Source organism: Diabrotica virgifera, chromosome 7, assembly GCF_917563875.1.
Source record: "Diabrotica virgifera virgifera chromosome 7, PGI_DIABVI_V3a".
In the NCBI taxonomy this organism is placed as follows: domain Eukaryota; kingdom Metazoa; phylum Arthropoda; class Insecta; order Coleoptera; family Chrysomelidae; genus Diabrotica; species Diabrotica virgifera.
This window is the reverse complement of record NC_065449.1, coordinates 228,830,895-228,850,099: the sequence shown is the minus strand read 5'-3', so window position 1 is coordinate 228,850,099 and position 19,205 is coordinate 228,830,895. Positions and strand designations below refer to the sequence as shown.

At 32.0% G+C, this 19,205-nt stretch overlaps 1 protein-coding gene across 4 annotated transcripts in view; it reads left to right on the top strand.

Moving 5' to 3' along the window:
* Nucleotides 1-15,854, top strand: part of LOC114344313 (serine/threonine-protein phosphatase 4 regulatory subunit 1) — a 669,156-nt gene extending 653,302 nt beyond the window's left edge. For all 4 annotated transcript variants that reach the window (XM_028295161.2, XM_028295168.2, XM_028295154.2 and 1 more), the window contains 5 exons: nt 5,152-5,239; nt 9,264-9,632; nt 11,461-11,714; nt 12,646-12,916; nt 15,140-15,854. In XM_028295161.2, coding sequence (XP_028150962.2) covers nt 5,152-5,239; nt 9,264-9,632; nt 11,461-11,714; nt 12,646-12,916; nt 15,140-15,246 — 1,089 coding nt within the window. In that variant the 3' untranslated portion in view covers nt 15,247-15,854. The remainder of the gene's footprint in view (nt 1-5,151; nt 5,240-9,263; nt 9,633-11,460; nt 11,715-12,645; nt 12,917-15,139) is intronic.
* The last annotated feature ends 3,351 nt before the right edge of the window (nt 15,855-19,205 follow it).

Genomic DNA, 19,205 nt, shown 5'->3' with positions numbered 1-19,205 from the left:
GAGTAGAGAGCAGCAGGCCTACGCCTTTCCGATGATGACTCCAATAAGAGTCGAAAATCGTCGATTCAGAGTGCTGATCTGCGCTCCCTATTCTAAGTGAAAAATAAGATTGTTTTGCCTTCGCATTGCAACTGAATAAAAATGGTATACATTTTTATTTTATTTATATTAGCATTACTCCTATAGAGTAACTAGGTCCATTTTCCGTTGGAAGCTGCAGACTGGGGTTGTGAATTGCAACTTTTTAGAATTCCCTCTTGTCTTCACTGCAGCATCCATCTGGCTTGCAAATTTTAGAAGCCATGGAGGTGTTACCAGGGAAATGGACCAATAAGTTTTCATTTTAAACATCTTTTAGTAATATTTTTAATATTTTTCAGTATTTTTAATGTTTCTATTAGGATTGAAAACTTTACCTTAAAGTTAACGAAAAGTAGTGCGCTGTGGAAAAAACAAAGAAACATTTTCCAGATGTCAACGTATATAATTAATTAAAACAACAATAAGACAAATACCACTATAAAATATAACAAAGAAATAAAAACAACTACTTAGTGACGACCTAAATGCTCAAATTGTTGCCCATCCTTTTCGATGCAAGCATTTACTCAAAAGTAGATTGAATAGCAGTATCAAAAAAATCTCTAAAGGTCAGAATAGACTTTTATTTATGGGGACGGATTAAAGACCTTTTGTTTTTGCAGCCAAGCCCACTACTCCAGAAAACAAAATCTAGAGAATACGAAACGTCATTCAAAGCATTTCGAGAGCAGAAATTGAAACTGCTGTTCAATCTATAGTTTATTTTTTAACCAGGAGGAGTAAACTAAAAAAACAGATTCACACCCAAGAAAGTCACTAGAATAATAACCAAATACATCTCCTTTTTTGGTTGATCTAGTCGGCCCTCGACTGTAATCCATAAATGTTATATTACATTAATACGTCGCTAAAGAGTTCCAAAAACAACTGCTTTTTATATAAAAGTAGATTAACAATCTAAAAATTAAAGGAATAACACAGAAAACACAAAAATCGCCGATATAACCTATGAAATGTCACTAGTGTCAAAATTTGATAAATGTCATTAGTGTCAAAATTTTATAACAGTGGAGTAAACTTGCCTGGGGTTGGACCAATTACAAACAAGCAACACAGCGCGGTAAATTTGAATCACTTCTCTTGGTTAAAAAACAAACCATACTCTTGAAAGAGTAAATAATGCTTGCATCGAAAATAATGATAGGCAACAATTTGAACATTTAGGTCGTCATTAAGTAGTTGTTTTTATTTCATTGTTATATTTTATAGTGTTGTTTGTCTTATTGTTGATTTAATTAATTATATACGTTGACATCTGGAAAATGTTTTTTGTTTTTTCCACAGCACACTACTTTTCCTTAACTTCGTTTACCGGTGACAGTAACAGTTATGTTTAAAATTTACACGTTTCTTAAGATATCTCAAAGATAGAAAAAAGGTATCGACATGCGGTTTTCGCTATTCTGTTGCTAGTTTGGTCCAATTTTGTAATACAGGATTAAAAAATGCATACTTATATTTAACATTTTCCAAAGAAAACTAGATTTCTGAAAAAAATTAAATAGCGCCTTCTAGCTGGCATATTACTTATTAGGCTGTTTCGAAATTATAACTCTTACATTGACGAGAAAGCGCTGTTTTCAACAAGACTAAGTTTGCAAAATTCGATTTAGCAGAACCGGACTTACAACCATTTTTTCATAACAAGGTTCCCACTCACCCCTACCTCTTATTTGCGAAGGTAGACTTAAACTTGTGAAATCAAATATGCGCAGAATTGTATGAAGAATACGATGTTCAGATTTCCAGTGCCCTTTCACTAGGCAAATTTTGTAAAAATAATCAATTACGCCCTCTAGCGGTGAACCTACAAGTTTTTGATTCGTTTATTTTAATCCCTCTTTCGTGCTTCAGGATTAATTTCCTTAAGGGGATATCCTAGTGTAAAAGTACGAAATTCATGTACTTTTTTGGGAATTTCTATAATAAAAAGTACTGTACCAATTGTTTTATTGTTTTGAAAATGTGCATGAGCATTTACTATAAAATGGTACACGTAAAACAATTTTCACTAGTAATACCACTAGAGGTCAAATTATTTCCGGAAATTTTTTTGAGATCATGAATATTTTGAAAATTTCCCGAGTCGCAGACGAGGGAAATTTTCTAAAAATATTCATGATCAAAAAAAAATTTCCGGATATTAATTTGACTTCGCGTGGTATTCGGTAAGAAAATTCCACACCAAATTTGCATTTGAAAATACAAAGCTGCATGAACAGATTAATAGCGCGCCATAGCTTTGTCAGCAATTATTTAGGCTTTCAAATTCGTAATTTCTACTCATTGTAGTTGCATGGGAATACCATTTCAAGATAGAAAATAGTATATTCTTCAATTTTACATAAGTTTTGAGTAACTACAAGTGATAGAAAATGAATCAAAACTAAATTATGTAAACAAATAAAAACCAGTCTGTCAAAAATGTTCTGTTATTGTAAACGTCAAAAAATTTCCACTATAATTCGCTGTTGGGTACACCACGAGCAAAAAATTTCCGATAAAATACCTCCGTTGCCATGGTGATCTGTCAAAATAACGTATTTTGATTGGTTCAGAATTACAGGTGTGGAATTTTCACAAAAAAATATTGAAAATTAACGATTTATGTGCCATCTACTGGCACCCTGAAAATAAAAACATGGCTCCACAGTTGCAGTGATTGGGATTAATACAGATCGTGTAACATAAAATTTAAAAGTTATTATTGAAATATAAGTTATTTTCTGTGCCATCAACTAGGGGTTTTTGATCGGATAAAAAATGTCAACTTGGCGGTTTATGAAACTGAAAATGTTTTAGCTGATTTAAAAAAATTTTTTTAACACTTCGTCATTTATCCAAATTTTAATATTTTTTTTTTCAAAAATCCTTGTCGATGGTATAGGATATAACTTATATTTCAATAATAACTTTGAAATTTTATGTTTCAGAATTTCTATTAGTCCCAATCACTGCAGCAGTGGAGCAATGATTTTATTTTCACGGTGCCAGTAGATGGCGCATAAATCGTTTAATTTTCAATATTTTTTTATGAAAATCGTTTCACACATACTTCTTTTTATAATAAATGCTCATGAAAATTTTCAAAACAATTGGTAAGGTACTTTTTATTTTAGAAATTCCCAAAAAAGTATATGAATTTCGTGCTTTTACACTAGGATAGCCCCTTAAACGCTTCAATTAGTCATGGTTTGCTCCCACTAGTGATAGCCAAATCGTCTTCATATGCAGTAATTTGTACAGTTTTGGTATTTATTTGATCCGTTACATTGGTTTTGTTCTAATAATAATCGTTTATTTTCCAAAGATTTGGTTCGGTCCTTTTGGGTTTTATAGTTTTTTTATTAGAAAAATAATTATGTGGGATAGACATCTTTTGGATAGTACCGAACTGGGGTTAAATATAGTTAGTGTAGGGAACTATATTGACGGATGTATTGGAAACAAATCGATCTCTGTAATCGTTTTAAAATACTTAGTTATATTGAGAATATAGAAATTACCTAGGCCATAATTATATTAATTTCATGATAGTCACTTTAATTATAAAATTTACCTACAAAATAAACATTGCAAAAACTCGTTATATGTACCAGTCTCATCATAAGCTTCGATTTGGTGTAGCTAATTACTTTTGGTAGGACAAATCCCTATTTTGTATTATTTTTTTGCAGTAAGTATTTTTACTTAAATATTTTTTATTTGTGAAAAATTATGCATTCTTGTGTGTGTGTCTTTGTTCTTTTTTTTATTTTATTACTTTTTTTGTTTTAATCAGTGTCCTAACAGAATGGCTATTTTTGTATATGTCTAGTGTTGCTTTCAAATCAAACATACAAATTTAATTGTGATGTCTGCTTTTAGCAATTATTGTTACTTTTATAGCTATCAGGGTATTTTGTGATGAAATTAGAATTATACCAACCCAACAAATATATCACAAGAAACTTATTAAAATGTGGAAATTAATTTGAACTTAGATGTAGATACATCTATTACTATTAACTAACAAATATGAGTATTGAAAGAAGAATAATGAATAATTTTCTTCCTTCTATAGTCGTGCCCTATAATAAATAAAGGACCCAGGGGATTCCCTGGGTCCTTTATTGTTCATCCCGATAATGGATAAGACAAAGTGTATGATTATGACAGCAAATCCAATAAGATGTAAATTGGAGCTGGATGGTCAGATATTAGAACAAGTGATGCAGTTTATATCTCGAGGCACACACTATCTAGCTACGGAAAGCTTGAAAGAGAAGTGGAAGATCAAGTGATTAGAGCAAACAGAGCCGCAGGTTGCCTGAATGACACAATATGGAGAAATAACATAATTGGAAAAGGAATGAAAGGCAGAATTTACAAAACAGTCATCAGATCAATAATGGCATACGCAGATGACAATAATGACACAGAGAAGACAAAAAGATTGCTCGAAACAACGGAGATGAAAACCCTTCGAAAAATCGATGGTAAGACACTATGGGATAGAGCTAGAAGTACAGATATACGACGGAGATGCAAGGTGGAAAACATCAATAACTGGGTAAGAAACGGAAGAGAGGAATGGGATGACCACATAAGCTGAATGACAACAAATAGAGTAGTAAGGACAGCGAGAGACAAGGTTTCCAATAGAAAAACGATCAGTGGGAAGACCACGAAAACTATAGGACGACAACTTACTGGAGGCATAGTGAGAGAAAACGGACAGGGTCATGTCTATACAAAAAGAAGACGTATCATGGTTAACTGGGCTTTCACGAAGAGTTAGGCTCAATAGTTTTTCGAATTATAACGAAAACATCATGATTAACACTTAAATGAATCAATTTTTTGTTCTTCATTTCTCACTATTCATATTATAATGAAGCAACAGAGATTGTTATAATTAGGTACTTCTAAAATAAGTTTTATTTTTCTTAGTAACTATATCGTCAATTATGTTAACTTAAAAAAAATAGTTCTTTTGTACGAATAAATAATCATAATAAGCCATAGACTTTTTGATGGTAGATCTTTTTTAAATAATACATTTTTTAGCATTTGGAAAGTAATTCTGCTGATGGGAGTAAATCAGATAATAATAATTCAACAGTTTCAATAGATGAAAGTGATGTTACAAACGATGGTAAGTATATAAATACTTCGTATCATTTACCTTAATTTACCATTCATCATCATCATTGGCTCTACAATATATGGTGGGTCTTGGCCTGTACAAGAATCAGCTTCCATTTCTTCCTATAGTATGTTCTTTAACGGTAAAATATTGCAAAACCTCTAAATTTTAAAGAACCACTTGGATTGACATGAAATTTGGCATACACATAGCTAACAAGTTAAAGAAAAAAAGTGATATTGTGCCGATGTGTGCTTTTGCCCTGGGGGTGGGTTTCACACCTTCGCGGGGGTGAAAAAATATACGTACAAAGTAAGTCCGGAAATGGAAAATATACCTATGTCCAAAATAAAACCGGAAATGGATAAATTGACTAATTTTAAGTAACATTTGTTCTATAGAGTTTTTTCATTAAGTCAATACTTTTCGAGTTATTTTCGAGTGAATATGTTCATTTCTCAACAAAATAACCACGCTTTTAGGAGGTGTTTCGCAAATAACTCAAAAAGTAAGTATTTTGTCGAAAAAAATATTCTTAGCAAAAGTATAGCCTGCAAAAAATTTAAAAAAAAATGGTGTATATATTAGGTCTCTATACCTAGTAGAAACAGAGTTATAGCTAATGAAAAATAGGTTCATATTCGTCAAATTCCAAATGAAATACTTAACGTGAAATAACCTAAAAACAAAGCACTTTTTGGGGAAAACGTATTACAACTTACAGTCGGAAAAATAAAAGAATACCCGTGAACGATCACATCAATCACTTATTTTGTATTTGCTGTCTTTTTTTTATAAATAATAAACGTTTGTTATAGAAGAAGATAGCAAATACCAAATAAGTGATTGATGTGATCGTTCATGGATATTCTTTCATTTTTGTTTTATAAAAAAAAATTCTAGCATCAAAAGTAAACAAGTTATGCTCAAAATAAAGTTATTCCCTTTTTTTTTGGTAAAAAATCGGGAAAATCACCTCTTAATTAGTGTCTCAAAAGAACTTAATCGTTACCACTTCACAAGTTTCTTTACTCGTGTATGTATTGTTTATATGATCTGTAAGTTTCATCGGTTCAAAGTCCTTATTTTTGAAAGGGCTGTAGTTAAAAGGGCTTGAATGAGTCACTGATCACGAGTGTATGCAAATTAGAAACACCAAATCTTAATCAATTTTTGTCTTAAAGAAAAACAAAAAAATACAAGATATTCAGAAAAGCACTGCTGACGTTTTTTGTTTTTGAGATTTTTGGTATCTCTAACAGTTTTTAAGTTATTTTGAAAAAAAAACCATTTTTTTTTTCAAAATTAAAAATTTTACTTTAAAACCAATTTTTTTCAAAAATAAGCACTTTGAATCGATGAAACTTGCAGCTCATATAAACACAACATAAGTAAAATAATTTGTGAAGCGGTAACGATTAATTTCATTTAAGTTGCTAATTAGGGGGATCTTCCTGATTTTTGAAGTTATACTTCCGATAGAGGGTAAATTTTTATATGGGAAAACCTAGCGACCGGGCGCATGCGCATCATAACTTTGTTCTGATTGGATGTTCAAATGACATGTCAAAAATTATTCAATATGGTGGCTGTGGCACAGCTGTAGTTAGATTATTTATGGTTGTTGCGTTTTAAAATTTGTGTGAAAAGAAACAACAAACAAAAGTTAGTTAATAGTTATACTGCCTTTTTAAATAGTTTTCATATACCTATATTTTTGGACTATTTTGGACAAGGAAAACTCATTCTAATTTGGTAAGTACCTAGTTTTTATTATAATCATATTGTAATTATACATTTGGATTAGGTTGAAATACATACATTTATTTTCTCAAGAATGCGGATTTTAGAGAGAAATCCCAAATTAGGTTCGATTTTTATTTTTAAATTATGATTTTTTGGCGTAGATTTATTTATCTAGTAGGTATGTAATGCTTTGATTTACATACTTAATTTGATTACCAACAAAAGTTCTACCAATCTTCATCTAATATATTGTTTTCTTACTGTTTTGTTATATTTTTATATTTTCTTCCACAAAATTTAAACTACATAATTTTCAAAACAATTGTCAAACAGTAAAACGTTCAGTTACCGTATTTTTCCACATTATAAATAATGTGCGATTGGACGAGTGAGTCTACGCTTCGATTACGAGTCAAAGCGGCACGAAATTCAAGGGTTCAATTCCCGATGCAAGTTTTATTTTTTTATGCATATTATGATTGTAAGTATATTTGTTATATAATTTTTTTTTCAGCAAATGCGTATTTAAAATTTTTGCCAACAATTATTATCGTCCAGAAATCATTTTTTCTTTGTGGCATTTTTCAATGTGTTTGTGTGCGTTTTATTCTTTTATTTTTTAAAATTTTTGGTATAGTCTTAAAAATCACATAATATGTAGTAGAAGTATAACTTCTTACGTGCGTACAAAGTACACACACATTCTTGTTTTTTGCTAAAACAAAAGGGACCAACTTTATTTTGAGGGTAACTTGCTTACATTTGATGCTAAAAACTTGTTATAAAAACAGAAATAAAGCCTTTTTAAACACTTTAAAAAAGTTGTAACGGGTTTTCCCAAAAAAAGTGCTTCATTTCTTGGATATTTCACTTTAAAATATTCCATTTGAAATTTGGCGAATATGAACCTATTTTTCATTGGCTATAACTCTGGATCTACGAGGTTCATAGACCTCAAGCGTACACCATTTTTTTTTGTTACTTTTTTTACATGCTATATTTTTGCTAAGAATATTCTTTCGACATAATACTTAATTTTTGAGTTACTTGCGAGAAACCGTCTAAAAACGTGGTTATTTTGTTGGAAAATGAACATATTCACTCGCAAATAACTCGAAAAGTGTTGGCTTGGCGAAAAAGCCCTATAGAACAAAAGTTACTTAAAATTGGTCAGTTTATCCATTTACGGTTTTATTTTGGACATAGGTATATTTTTTCATGGGAAATGGCTGCTCAGGACCGACAACAATAGAGGGAAATAGTAAGACTCATAAGATATAAATGAGTCAAATTAAATAAATTATTAGAAGAATTTTTTTACTAAGCAACAACATTTTTGTTTATATTAATAGTATTTTGTATTTTGACAACGGCACCCGATTTGGGCGTCGAAACGTTAATAAAAATCATTTTTTAATAATATTGTGGCTTATTTCCCATTCTAAATAGTTAAAATTGTAAAAATGCCACAAGAAAATAGCTTCAGAACAACAGTAAGACTCACATCGAGTTGTAGAGCCAAATGATGATGATGATATATTTTTTCACCCACAAGAGGCGGTGGAAGTCACCCCCAGGACAAAAGCACACATCGGCACCATATCACTTTTTTTCTTTGACAGTTTAGCTATGCGTATGCCAAATTTCATGTTAATCCAAGCGGTTGTTTAAAATTTACATCAAAAACCGTGAAAGAATGTACTACTATCCTTCGCCTTCGTTTTCCAATTTCATAATCTTAATACTGATAAGTCGTCTTCCACCTGGTCTTTTAATCGTGCTCTGAGCATGCTACTTCCCCTCACTCCATCCTTTCTTAGGTTATAAATGTGTTTCGACGGCTCCATGTCATTCATTCTCTCTAAGTAGCCTAGTCACCATAGTCTGTTGATTTTGATAGATCTACCAATACTAGGCTCACTTTAAAGCCTGCCTCAAAATTATAGCGTCTACGCCATAATCTGTCCTTCATCACTTTTTGTTATCGTCTACGTATTTGACGCGTGAGTGAAGACGGGCTTGATTAGAGTTCTGTATATTAATATTTTCGTTCATTTTGTAACCATGCTTTAATTTTCTATTATTACTCATAAATTTTGTATGTTTTCAAGGAAATAATTTAATAATTAATGTTTTCATAAATGTAATGTTAATTGATATTTTGAGAGAAATGTATACGATTTATAATTTTAAATTCAATTTATTAATCCTGAAACCGTGTGCTCATACTTTTTAAATTCATAGTAGTCATCCACTAGAGTAAGTTTTTTCTTTAATTTTTCTCTAGGTACAAATGAAAATAGTGTTGCGGAGAAGTCAGAACCACCAGAACCACCACAGAAGATAGTACCGCAAATTTTAGTTGATCACTACATAGCAATGACATATCCAATGCTATCTCTTAACATAGAATACGAAATGGCATACCATTGCGCATACTCTCTTCCAGCTGTAGTTTTAACGTTAGGTAGCGAAAATTGGCATTTACTTGAAGATACGGTCTTTACCCTTGCTGGAGATATACAGTATAAAGTTAGACGAACAGTAGCTAGCAGTTTACATGAATTAGCCATCATACTAGGATCAGAAATGGCTACGAATAGTTTAACTCAATTATTTGAAGGTTTTATTAAAGACTTGGATGAAGTCAGAATAGGTATGTATTTTATTAGTTTAAAATATTTTGTACCCTGTAGATTATATTCAGAAGTAGAGATGCCCAGTAAAAGGTAGAGGCTTGATTGCTTAACGCATATTTCAGTGTATCAAAGGTTTTCGTATTCATGAATCAAGCGTTTGTGGGCAGAGTTGTATGGGTCTCCGGTGTTGCGATATTATTTTCATTGTCAGGTGTTCTTTCGAGTCATGTACCTACTTCGTTTTTGTTTTGTTAAGCCCTCTTTTTCGTGCTTCAGGATCAATTTCCTTGAACGCTTCTATTAGTTGTTGCTTGCTCCTACTAATGATACCTACATCGTCTGCATATGCAGTAATTTGTACTGTTTTGGTACATTGGTTTTTCTGATGACTGCTTCAAGAACTAGGTTGAACAGCATGATTAATAGTGCATCTCCCTGTCTCCATGTAATTGACCCATGTTGATGTCAAACGAGGGAGTTAGTTCTCCATCCACTGTAACTAAGGCTTTTGAACCCTGGAACGTCATTTTTATGAGGCTGATATATTTTTAGTTATACCTAGATTACGAAGGTCTTTCAGCATTTTATCTCTTTTCACACTATCTAACTAAAGCTTGTTTAAAGTTTATATACATATTACATAGTTCTATGTCGTATCTAAGTTTTTTCTTTTATCGTTCTTAGTATGAATATATTGTCTGCAGAGGCTATATTATATGGTCTGAATCCATTTTGATAATCACCAATTATATTTTCGGAGTATTTTAACAATTTGTTGTAGATAATACCAGAAAGAATATTGTATATTATATTTAGCAATGTAATTGACCCATGATTCTGGCATTTCCTATTATCTCCTTTCTTCTACATAGGCTGTATAAAGCCAGCTGCCCATTCCTCCGGCATTTGCTCCTTGGTCCATATTCTTCCCTAGAGTTCAAATCCTCCATATTTTAATAATTCTGCCGAAATTCTGTCCGTTACTGTCGCTTTATTGTTTTTAGTTTCTTTATTATTTGAACCACTTCTTCGTAACTCGAATTTTCAATGTGCTGCTCCGCCGTATAATATATTGTCTCGTTTTGATAATTTTCATTGTTTGCATTTAGATTTTCAAAGTATTTTTTCCATGTCATTATAATTTGTTGCTTCTCAGTTAGTAGTTCTCCCTCTTTGTCTTTGCATATTCTCAATTTTGGTCTAAATGGCTGTGCTTTCTTTTATTCTTTTATTGAATTTTCTCCTTTCGTGTCTGCCGTTATGCTCTAGGACTTCTACTTGTTTTTTCAAAGTCTTTCTTTTTTCTTCTGCATATTCTAGTCGCTTGTATTCTCTTTTCGTTATAAATTTCCTTGCTATTTCTTGTGTTTCTTTGAAGTTGGTTAAGTCTAGCTTGGCATTTTTTGCTCTACTGCAGTTCTGCACTCATTATTATACCATTCCACATTTCTTTGCCCTTTGTTTTTTCCTGCAGATTCCGTTATTATTGTTTTTAATTTTCTCCTCTGCAGTGTCTTCCACTCTGGCTCTGTTGAGTTTTATTTCGAGAGCATTTTGATATTCTTCAGTTTTATGAATTTTCTTTATTATTTTGTTCGATATTGTGCATTACTTTGTTATATGCAATTTTGAGAAAATGTATCTTCCTCGGATATTGGATTAGATTCTTCCACACATCAATCAGTTTATCTTAATCGCTATAACAAAATCTTTACGGTGCATTAGTATTTTTTTATTTTCTGGATCTATGCGGTCTCCATAGTTAGCGTAAAAAGTTGCATAAATCAAATAATTTTTTCCAATAATCACTTATATTTTTGTAATGTACAAATTTGTAATTTTTAGAAATTTTAAAACATTTAGCTGCCTTTTTAAAAGTTATTAATCCGGCCAAAAGAATAACGTATTTACCGAGGTTAGTAGAATTTTTACAAACCGACAATGAGTGGAATTGGAGATTCAGAGAAGAACTAGCCAAGCAATTGTTAGAGTTGATGGAATTATTTAAACCGGCAGATATTTCTAAACATGTCGGTGGAATTGCGATCGTTTTATTATATGATAAAGTAGCCGCTGTAAGAGAAGCTGCCTTAGCATTAGTAAGTATATTTTAGCCGTTACATTTTTACATTGTAATATAGTAAAATCGCAGTATCGTACGGATTTGCTAAATGTCATAATGTCAAAAGTGCTTGTCAAAAAACGCGCGTATGAAAAAATAAGATAAAAAGATATTAATGCGTCCAAAACAGATGCAATTCTAGAACTCAATAATTTTACTTCTTTCTATACTTTCCACTTTGTTACATTTTTTGCAAAATAGATTTATTTTATTTTGATTTTTTAATTTTAATCACCTTATTCTGGGTCCGCCGCTGGTAACGTCACTTCGACGTAAAATGTGCATTTAAGGAGGGACGGGTATGGTTTGAAAATTTTAAAATATTCAATTTTTTTTATTATTTCAATTGAAAGTACGGAGCAATAGTACCAGAAATACAGCATGTTGAATATCCCTACTGTTGACCTTGCTTTGCAGCAGCTTCGCGCCAGCGCGCTTGATCGTAGTGAGAAACGTTCAACAACTGGTCCCCTTCTCTTTTGTAAATTGCTACGCCATTCAAAAATATGTTCCAGTGTGCATCACTTTAAGATTTGACAGACAAAAAAGAAATTAAAAGTTGCCTAACCTTTAAACGCAGTTTTCTCAAAACAATCGCTTTTTTCAAAGGCGGTGGGCATTGTAACTCAAAAACTATTTGACCGATCCACTGGAAATTTTGCATAAATTTTCTTTTCGTGAGAACACTCGTGTCGAGATATTTTTTGTTTTATGCTTATTTTTTGTTGAATAATAATAAATTAGAGGCATGTTCATTTTCACCCTTTTTTACAAAAAATGTCGTTATTTTGTATTTTGAGTAATACCAAAAACTCAAAAACTAATCACATCTTATTGAATTTTTTGTTTCACATTTTTTGAAATTTTTTGAAGTGACATTTTTTTAGATTATATTTTAATTTTTGCAGGTTACTGAAATAATTTCGTATACATCTTCAGAACCGAATTTAACGCCAGGTTTTTTAATAAAGTTAGCTGAAACATTTGCTCATTCGAAGAAATGGAAACGTAGACAGACTTTTTGTCTTATGTGTATAGAAATATTGAAAGAAGAGGCCTTAGAACCAGAACAATTCGTTTCGGAAGTTATGCCACACTTGTTGGATCTAAGTTGGGATCCAGTTGCCAACGTTAGGCTAGTAGTAGCCAGATGCCTATCTAGATATATTTTAAATAATCGTACGTATTTTCTTCAAATCATATACATACTTCATCAATTAATGTAACGTGTCGCAAATATATTATATTTGCGTTGTTGTCAGATCTACCGTTTTTAGACTGACTTATGCTGAATATTTTCCATGTGTCATTCCCTCATAGCTAAGGTAACAGCTTCAAATAAACATACTATAGTAAATGTACTAATTTGATACTAGTGTATCCAGAGGATAGGCCTCTACGAACTCATAAAGAAAAGTTCTTGTATTCAAAAATTTGTATACTTTTTAAATTTGAGTCTTCAAATGAATCGTGATTACATAAATACAATGAATACAAAAATTAAAATTTCAGCGATAGTAAGTTTTGATAATTACCCGTCGTGCAGCAGATGACCTTCGTTGTTACGCGAATTTAATAGTATATTATTATAGTTCTTAAAGTACGCCTAACAAAATGTTACGTATACAGTGTACTATACTATGGAGTGGAATCATGAGACAATGAGAATAGAGACAATGAGACGACTTAACATCTTTAAAATGTGGACCTATAGAAGAATTTGATGGTTTCCTGGGTCGATAGAGTTACAAACAATGAAGTACTGAGAAGAATAGGTAAAGAGAAGGAAGTTGAACTTACAATTAAAGAAAGAAAGCTACAGTATCTCGGACATGTGATGCGGGGCGAGAAGTATGGCATCCTGCGACTCATAATGCAGGGAAAGATAGATAGCAGAAGAAGAATCGGAAGAAGACGAATTTCATGGTTGAAGAGCCTGAGAGAACGGTTTGGATGCAGCTCAAAACAACTATTTAGACCTACTGTCTCAAAAATTAAAATAGCTATGATGATTGCCAACCTCCGTAGCGGAGATGGCACCTGAAGAAGAAGATGCAACGGCATTTTTAATGATGGTCATTATGATGCTATTATGACGGATACGAAAAGCCGCGTAGCGGCCTTTTTCGTATAGAATACGAACTTCATAATGATAATTAAACGCAAGTTGTATACATGATTAATTTTTTTTTCTACAACCGTGTTAAAAATTCAATTTTTAGCACTCAAAACTGCCAACACGTTGATACTAGCGCCTATACCGGCTGGAGTTGATAACTAGGTTTTCTCAACGTAAACATACAAATTTAATTTCGTTAATTTTTGGATAACTAGCAGTATATGCAATTTTGATGTAATGTCAAAAAAATATAAAAATGGAATGTCAGTCAAGTTCAAGTAAAAGTTTTTGTAGATATTGTCCTGTAATTACGTTTGTAGAGAAAATATTGTATGATATGCGTGTTAAAAAGTACATTTTAAAGGCACTCATGTAAATTGCAGAACTCGCTTCGCTCATTCTGCAAACTTTCACATGTGTGCCTTAAACGTGTACTTTTAACACTTATATCATAAATAACTATTAAGATCACATCATTCACAATAAAAAGTATATTAAAATTTATTATTTTGTAACGCAAACGAATTAAGTAGTTATGTAGTTAAATTAATTATTTTGTTGGTACATTTATATTTTCAATATTACAATTATTATTAAAAATATTCAATTTTTAATTTGGTCAGTTTTTTTACATATTGGGAACTATCAAAGCCTATACATTTGACTTAACATTGGTCACTGCCATGTGCCACTCTAATCGCGAATGTCATCTCTATTCTATTGGTTAAAAATCTGTTTCATAATGAAAATCTGTATCATAGTGACGCTCATTATAGCTCACAGGGGAGCGTTCAAGTTACGTAACGCGATTTTTGAAGATTTTTAAGCCCCCCCCCCCCCAACCTGCGTTACGTAATACTTGCAACGGTCCCCAGGTAGTGAAATCATAATCGATATATTAAAGTATGAGAGTAGAAAAAATTAAATAAAAATTTAGTGACATTACTAACAATTCATGTTTTACAACTGGCCAAGCACGTTCAGATGAAGATAGCAATAAAACTTTTGTTCTGAACAGTTTTATTCATGAAATAATTTTACCAAATTACACTCCAACTCTTAAAATTAGCGATTTGTATTGCCCTCGTGACAATTTGACAAAATTAAAATTGTCAAAGCGTCACTAGGGATTCAAATCGGTAATTTTAGAGCTCTTGTGTAATAATTAAAGTGAAAATTTTGTTATTCTAAATTTTGTTGCTTTGATACCATTGTTTATTTGTAATAACTTTGTATAACGTATGACAGCTTTTCGTAATCTGATCGAATGTTTCTTGTTTCAGTATACTTCGTGGATTTATCCAGCGATCACTGTGAGGGACTAGAAACCGTCCTACGAAGACTTCAGGCTGATAAAGATAGTGACGTTCGTCAATCCGCAGAAGTGTAATTTGTTCACTGGCTCTAACAACTTTTATAGGATTTTATTTACCGTGGTGACAATATACAATTTAGACATTGTTAAGTGTGATTTTTATTGCATATATCCAAATTTTTAAAATCTTTTCTAAACCGATTTGATATATGAATGGTCTCTTTGAAAAGCTCAATAAAATAATCTCTTAATCAGTTTCAATTTTAAAAAAGTAATGTTAAATTTCAAAAGACCCATTTTCTTCTATGTATAGAATTTTGTAAAAGATGAAAGCAAAGAGAAGAAAGTAATTTTATAATTAAAACAATGTACTTAAACATAAATAAAATTCACAGTATCTACTTTAGTTCTTTAGTATCTACGCTGATGATAAAATATTTGAACCTTTATTACAGTACATATTAAGCCCCAAACAGAAGATTACTTTTTAAGTGCATGCATAATTTCTACATTTATATTGTGAGTTTTTATAGATATACAGTTGGTGACCTTCGAAACTTGGCATCAATGTAAAATCTAATCATTTTTATGTGAGTACAAAAACATATTTATTTTTCTCCATGTTATAAAGTATGTAGGCATATTTTGGCACAAACCTATTTTTAATAAACATAGTAAAATCAGTTGTTTGTCATTTCCTCCTAAACCTACCGCAAATTTGATGTTGTCATTTCCTCACAGCGTTGCCGTCATGATAGGGAATCATGAAATCATGAAAATGTAAGGTTATTATAATCAAAACACCACAATAGACCATTCCTGGGTTACGTCTTTTGACAGCGGCTGAGGGGCAAACATCTTGTAAACAAAGTACGTTTACTGCAGAAAACCATTGTTTAATTTAAGAATATGATTAAAATACCGGCGTTTTGTTCAGTTGTGAAGTGTTCCAGTAAAGGTAAAAGAGATAAACTGAGTTTTTTTTAGGATACCAGCCGCATTTAAAGATCGAGATGTTTTAAATGCGCTGTCAAGAGAACGACGAGAGTTGTGGGTCAAGAATACTGATTTACTGATTATACCGGGTTTTTACATCCCCTGTGAGGGTGCCATAATATCCAATATTTGACATTTTTGTAGTTAAAACCACATATTTTTTATAACAAAACGAGAAAATAGCAAAATGAACACCGAAAACACAATATTTGCCCCTCAGCTACGCTGTCAAAGTCACGAGACCTGGAATGGTCAATTTGAATGCTTCTAATTTGTTAAACATTGTCATTTTCAATGAACATGTCTCACACCCATATATGTAATAGGATGGACCACACATTTCAAGACTTTCTTGCGAATATGCATTGACAGGTTTCTGTTACATAGAACCGATTTCTAGGTTATAAAAGTCTTACGTGATATTTCGATCCTGGTTATTATCTCTTTATCAGAGTCACAATTTACATTTAACCAGCTGCCAAGGTATTTAAAATGGTTTACATGTGTAATTTATCATCTACATTAAGAGAAAGCAGACTTGATCTTTATTAATGTTTCCAACTACCATCCACTTCGTCTTTGAAATGTTAATTTTAAGGTCTCTCTGATAACTTTCTTCACTGACTAGCTTTACTAATATCCCGAGATCTTTTAAATTTTCTGCAAGAACGGCTGTATCATCAGCGTACCTGATATTGTTGAAAACTTCTCCATCTAGTCTTACTCCCTCTTGTCTGTCATCCAAAGCCTTCCTAAAGACTTCTGCAGAGTATAGATTAAAAAGACTGGTTGGCTCGTACTCAATGAATTGTCAACACGGATGGAATGGCCCCATTCAAACAGTGAAGCGAGATTGCGGCCAACATACAAGTGAGAGGTCCTAGAGAGAGACAGATCTTGTCAGGGAAAATTTGCTACAACATACCACCAGAGTTACCCGATGTGATTTTATAAATCCCCCACTTAGAAACTGAAAATCTCTCAAATTGAAGCTCAAACCCCTTGAATTTAAATTTTTGCCGCATTTTAATAAATCAGTAGTCAAATGTAGAGAACAGTAAACCAAAATTATACTACTTATCAACAGAAGGCCCTGGAAATAATTCATAGGTCCTATCGTATTCGATTATATGAGAGTATAATTATACAGTTATACATATACGCAAATTTAATTTACCATGACCCCTTAAAATATCTCATAATTGTCCCTCCCCAACCATTTCTGCTTAGAAAAATTTCTCTAGACGCTTTCAAATTATGGAAAAATACCCCAAGCTGGCAACCCTGACTACCACTATCAATTTTTTGTTTACGAAAGATTGCGATTATGTTCCCTCCTTCCCTGACTAGCGCTATCTCATCCTGGCGGCATTAAATTCACTTCTTGCCCATTCCATCCGTGTTGACATTTCATTGGTCGTACTTCACGTTTGATGGGTAGTTCTTCAGTACGACTATCTCCAATTTGGATAGAGGCTACTTGATTGTGTTGATTGATTGATTATATAAGTATTTTAGCAGTCTTACATCGTAGTGGTCAAGTCCTTCTGCTCGCAGGCAATCAAAAAGTGTATCGTGTTGTATTCAAAACAGTACGAAACTATTGAATTGCCGCTGTTTCAACATGGCTGCACTTGCGCTCGTCACATGATGAAAAGGTCTACTCGAAAGAGACTGCTGCACGCTAGTTATCGTCTGTTTGACGTTTGTTCATGCATACTTCTCTTGTAACAACTTCAGTCTTATTTAATATGCTAAAATTTTGCTGTGAACCAAATTGAAAACCTTATAAAAAAATAAAGAAAAATAAAAACCTTATCTTGTAAAAGGTATATTTAAAATCCCTAAAAAGGGCTATATCACAACAAAACGTTTTCGGCATCAATATTCCATCATCAGTGTTATCACCTAAAATAAGTATAACTCTATAAGTAAAACAAACGTAAGGTTAAATTTTGACAAAGGTGAAAAAGTGAATAGATAGTTATACTTACAGGTTTACATGCTTTAAGCCACCAAAATATACGGGTAAAACCCCTTAAGTTGTTTTTGAACAGTTGGGGTTACATTATATTATTTGATTTTAAATGATGTTAAAAATATTTCCAGATCTTAACAGATCTGGAATATTTCCAGATTTTAGCATCCTTTAAAATCAAATAATATAATGTAACCCCAACTGTTCAAAAACAACTTAAGGGTTTTTACCCGTATATTTTGGTGGCTTAAAGCATGTAAACCTGTAAGTATAACTATCTATTCACTTTTTCACCTTTGTCAAAATTTAACCTCACGTTTGTTTTACTTATTGGGTGAGTTATACTTATTTTAGGTGATAACACTGATGATGGAATATTGATTCCGAAAACGTTTTGTTGTGATATAGCCCTTTTTAGGGGTTTTAAATATACATTTTACAAGATAAGGTTTTTATTTTTTGTGATTTATGGTATACAGCCAGTACAGGAATTTTTCCTTGTGATATTTTTAAAAAAATAAAGCATATCTTGAACTAAATTACGTATTGAAAAACAAATAAAAACATCTACTTTGGTTTCATCTTTATCGTAAATATTCTGTATATTTATGTATTTTTACTATATGTATTTCATTTCTTCTTTATTATTTTGTTCATAGATTCATGTTACGTTACCATATTGTTTTAGAATAAACAGAGGAGCTCATACTAACTTGATATCGATACACTGAAAAAGTTCGTATTGAGTTGGTAATATTTTAGAAATGAGTATTATGCTTCTATAAAGATATAAAATCAGTAAAATTTACTTTAGTCTCGTTAGGAGGTCCGTACATTTCTAGTATTGATGATGATTATTCGTACATTCAGCTGCTTCTTTGGTGGTTGTCAATCAACATAGCAATTCATCTTCTTCTTGATGTGCCTATCCGTGACGAATGTTGGCGATCATCATGGCAATCTTTATCTTATCTACAGCTGCGCAGAAAAGCTTCACAGAGATGTTGTGTTGAACCAGGTTCTGTAACCAGGATGTTCTTATTGCACTTTGCTTTCCAAA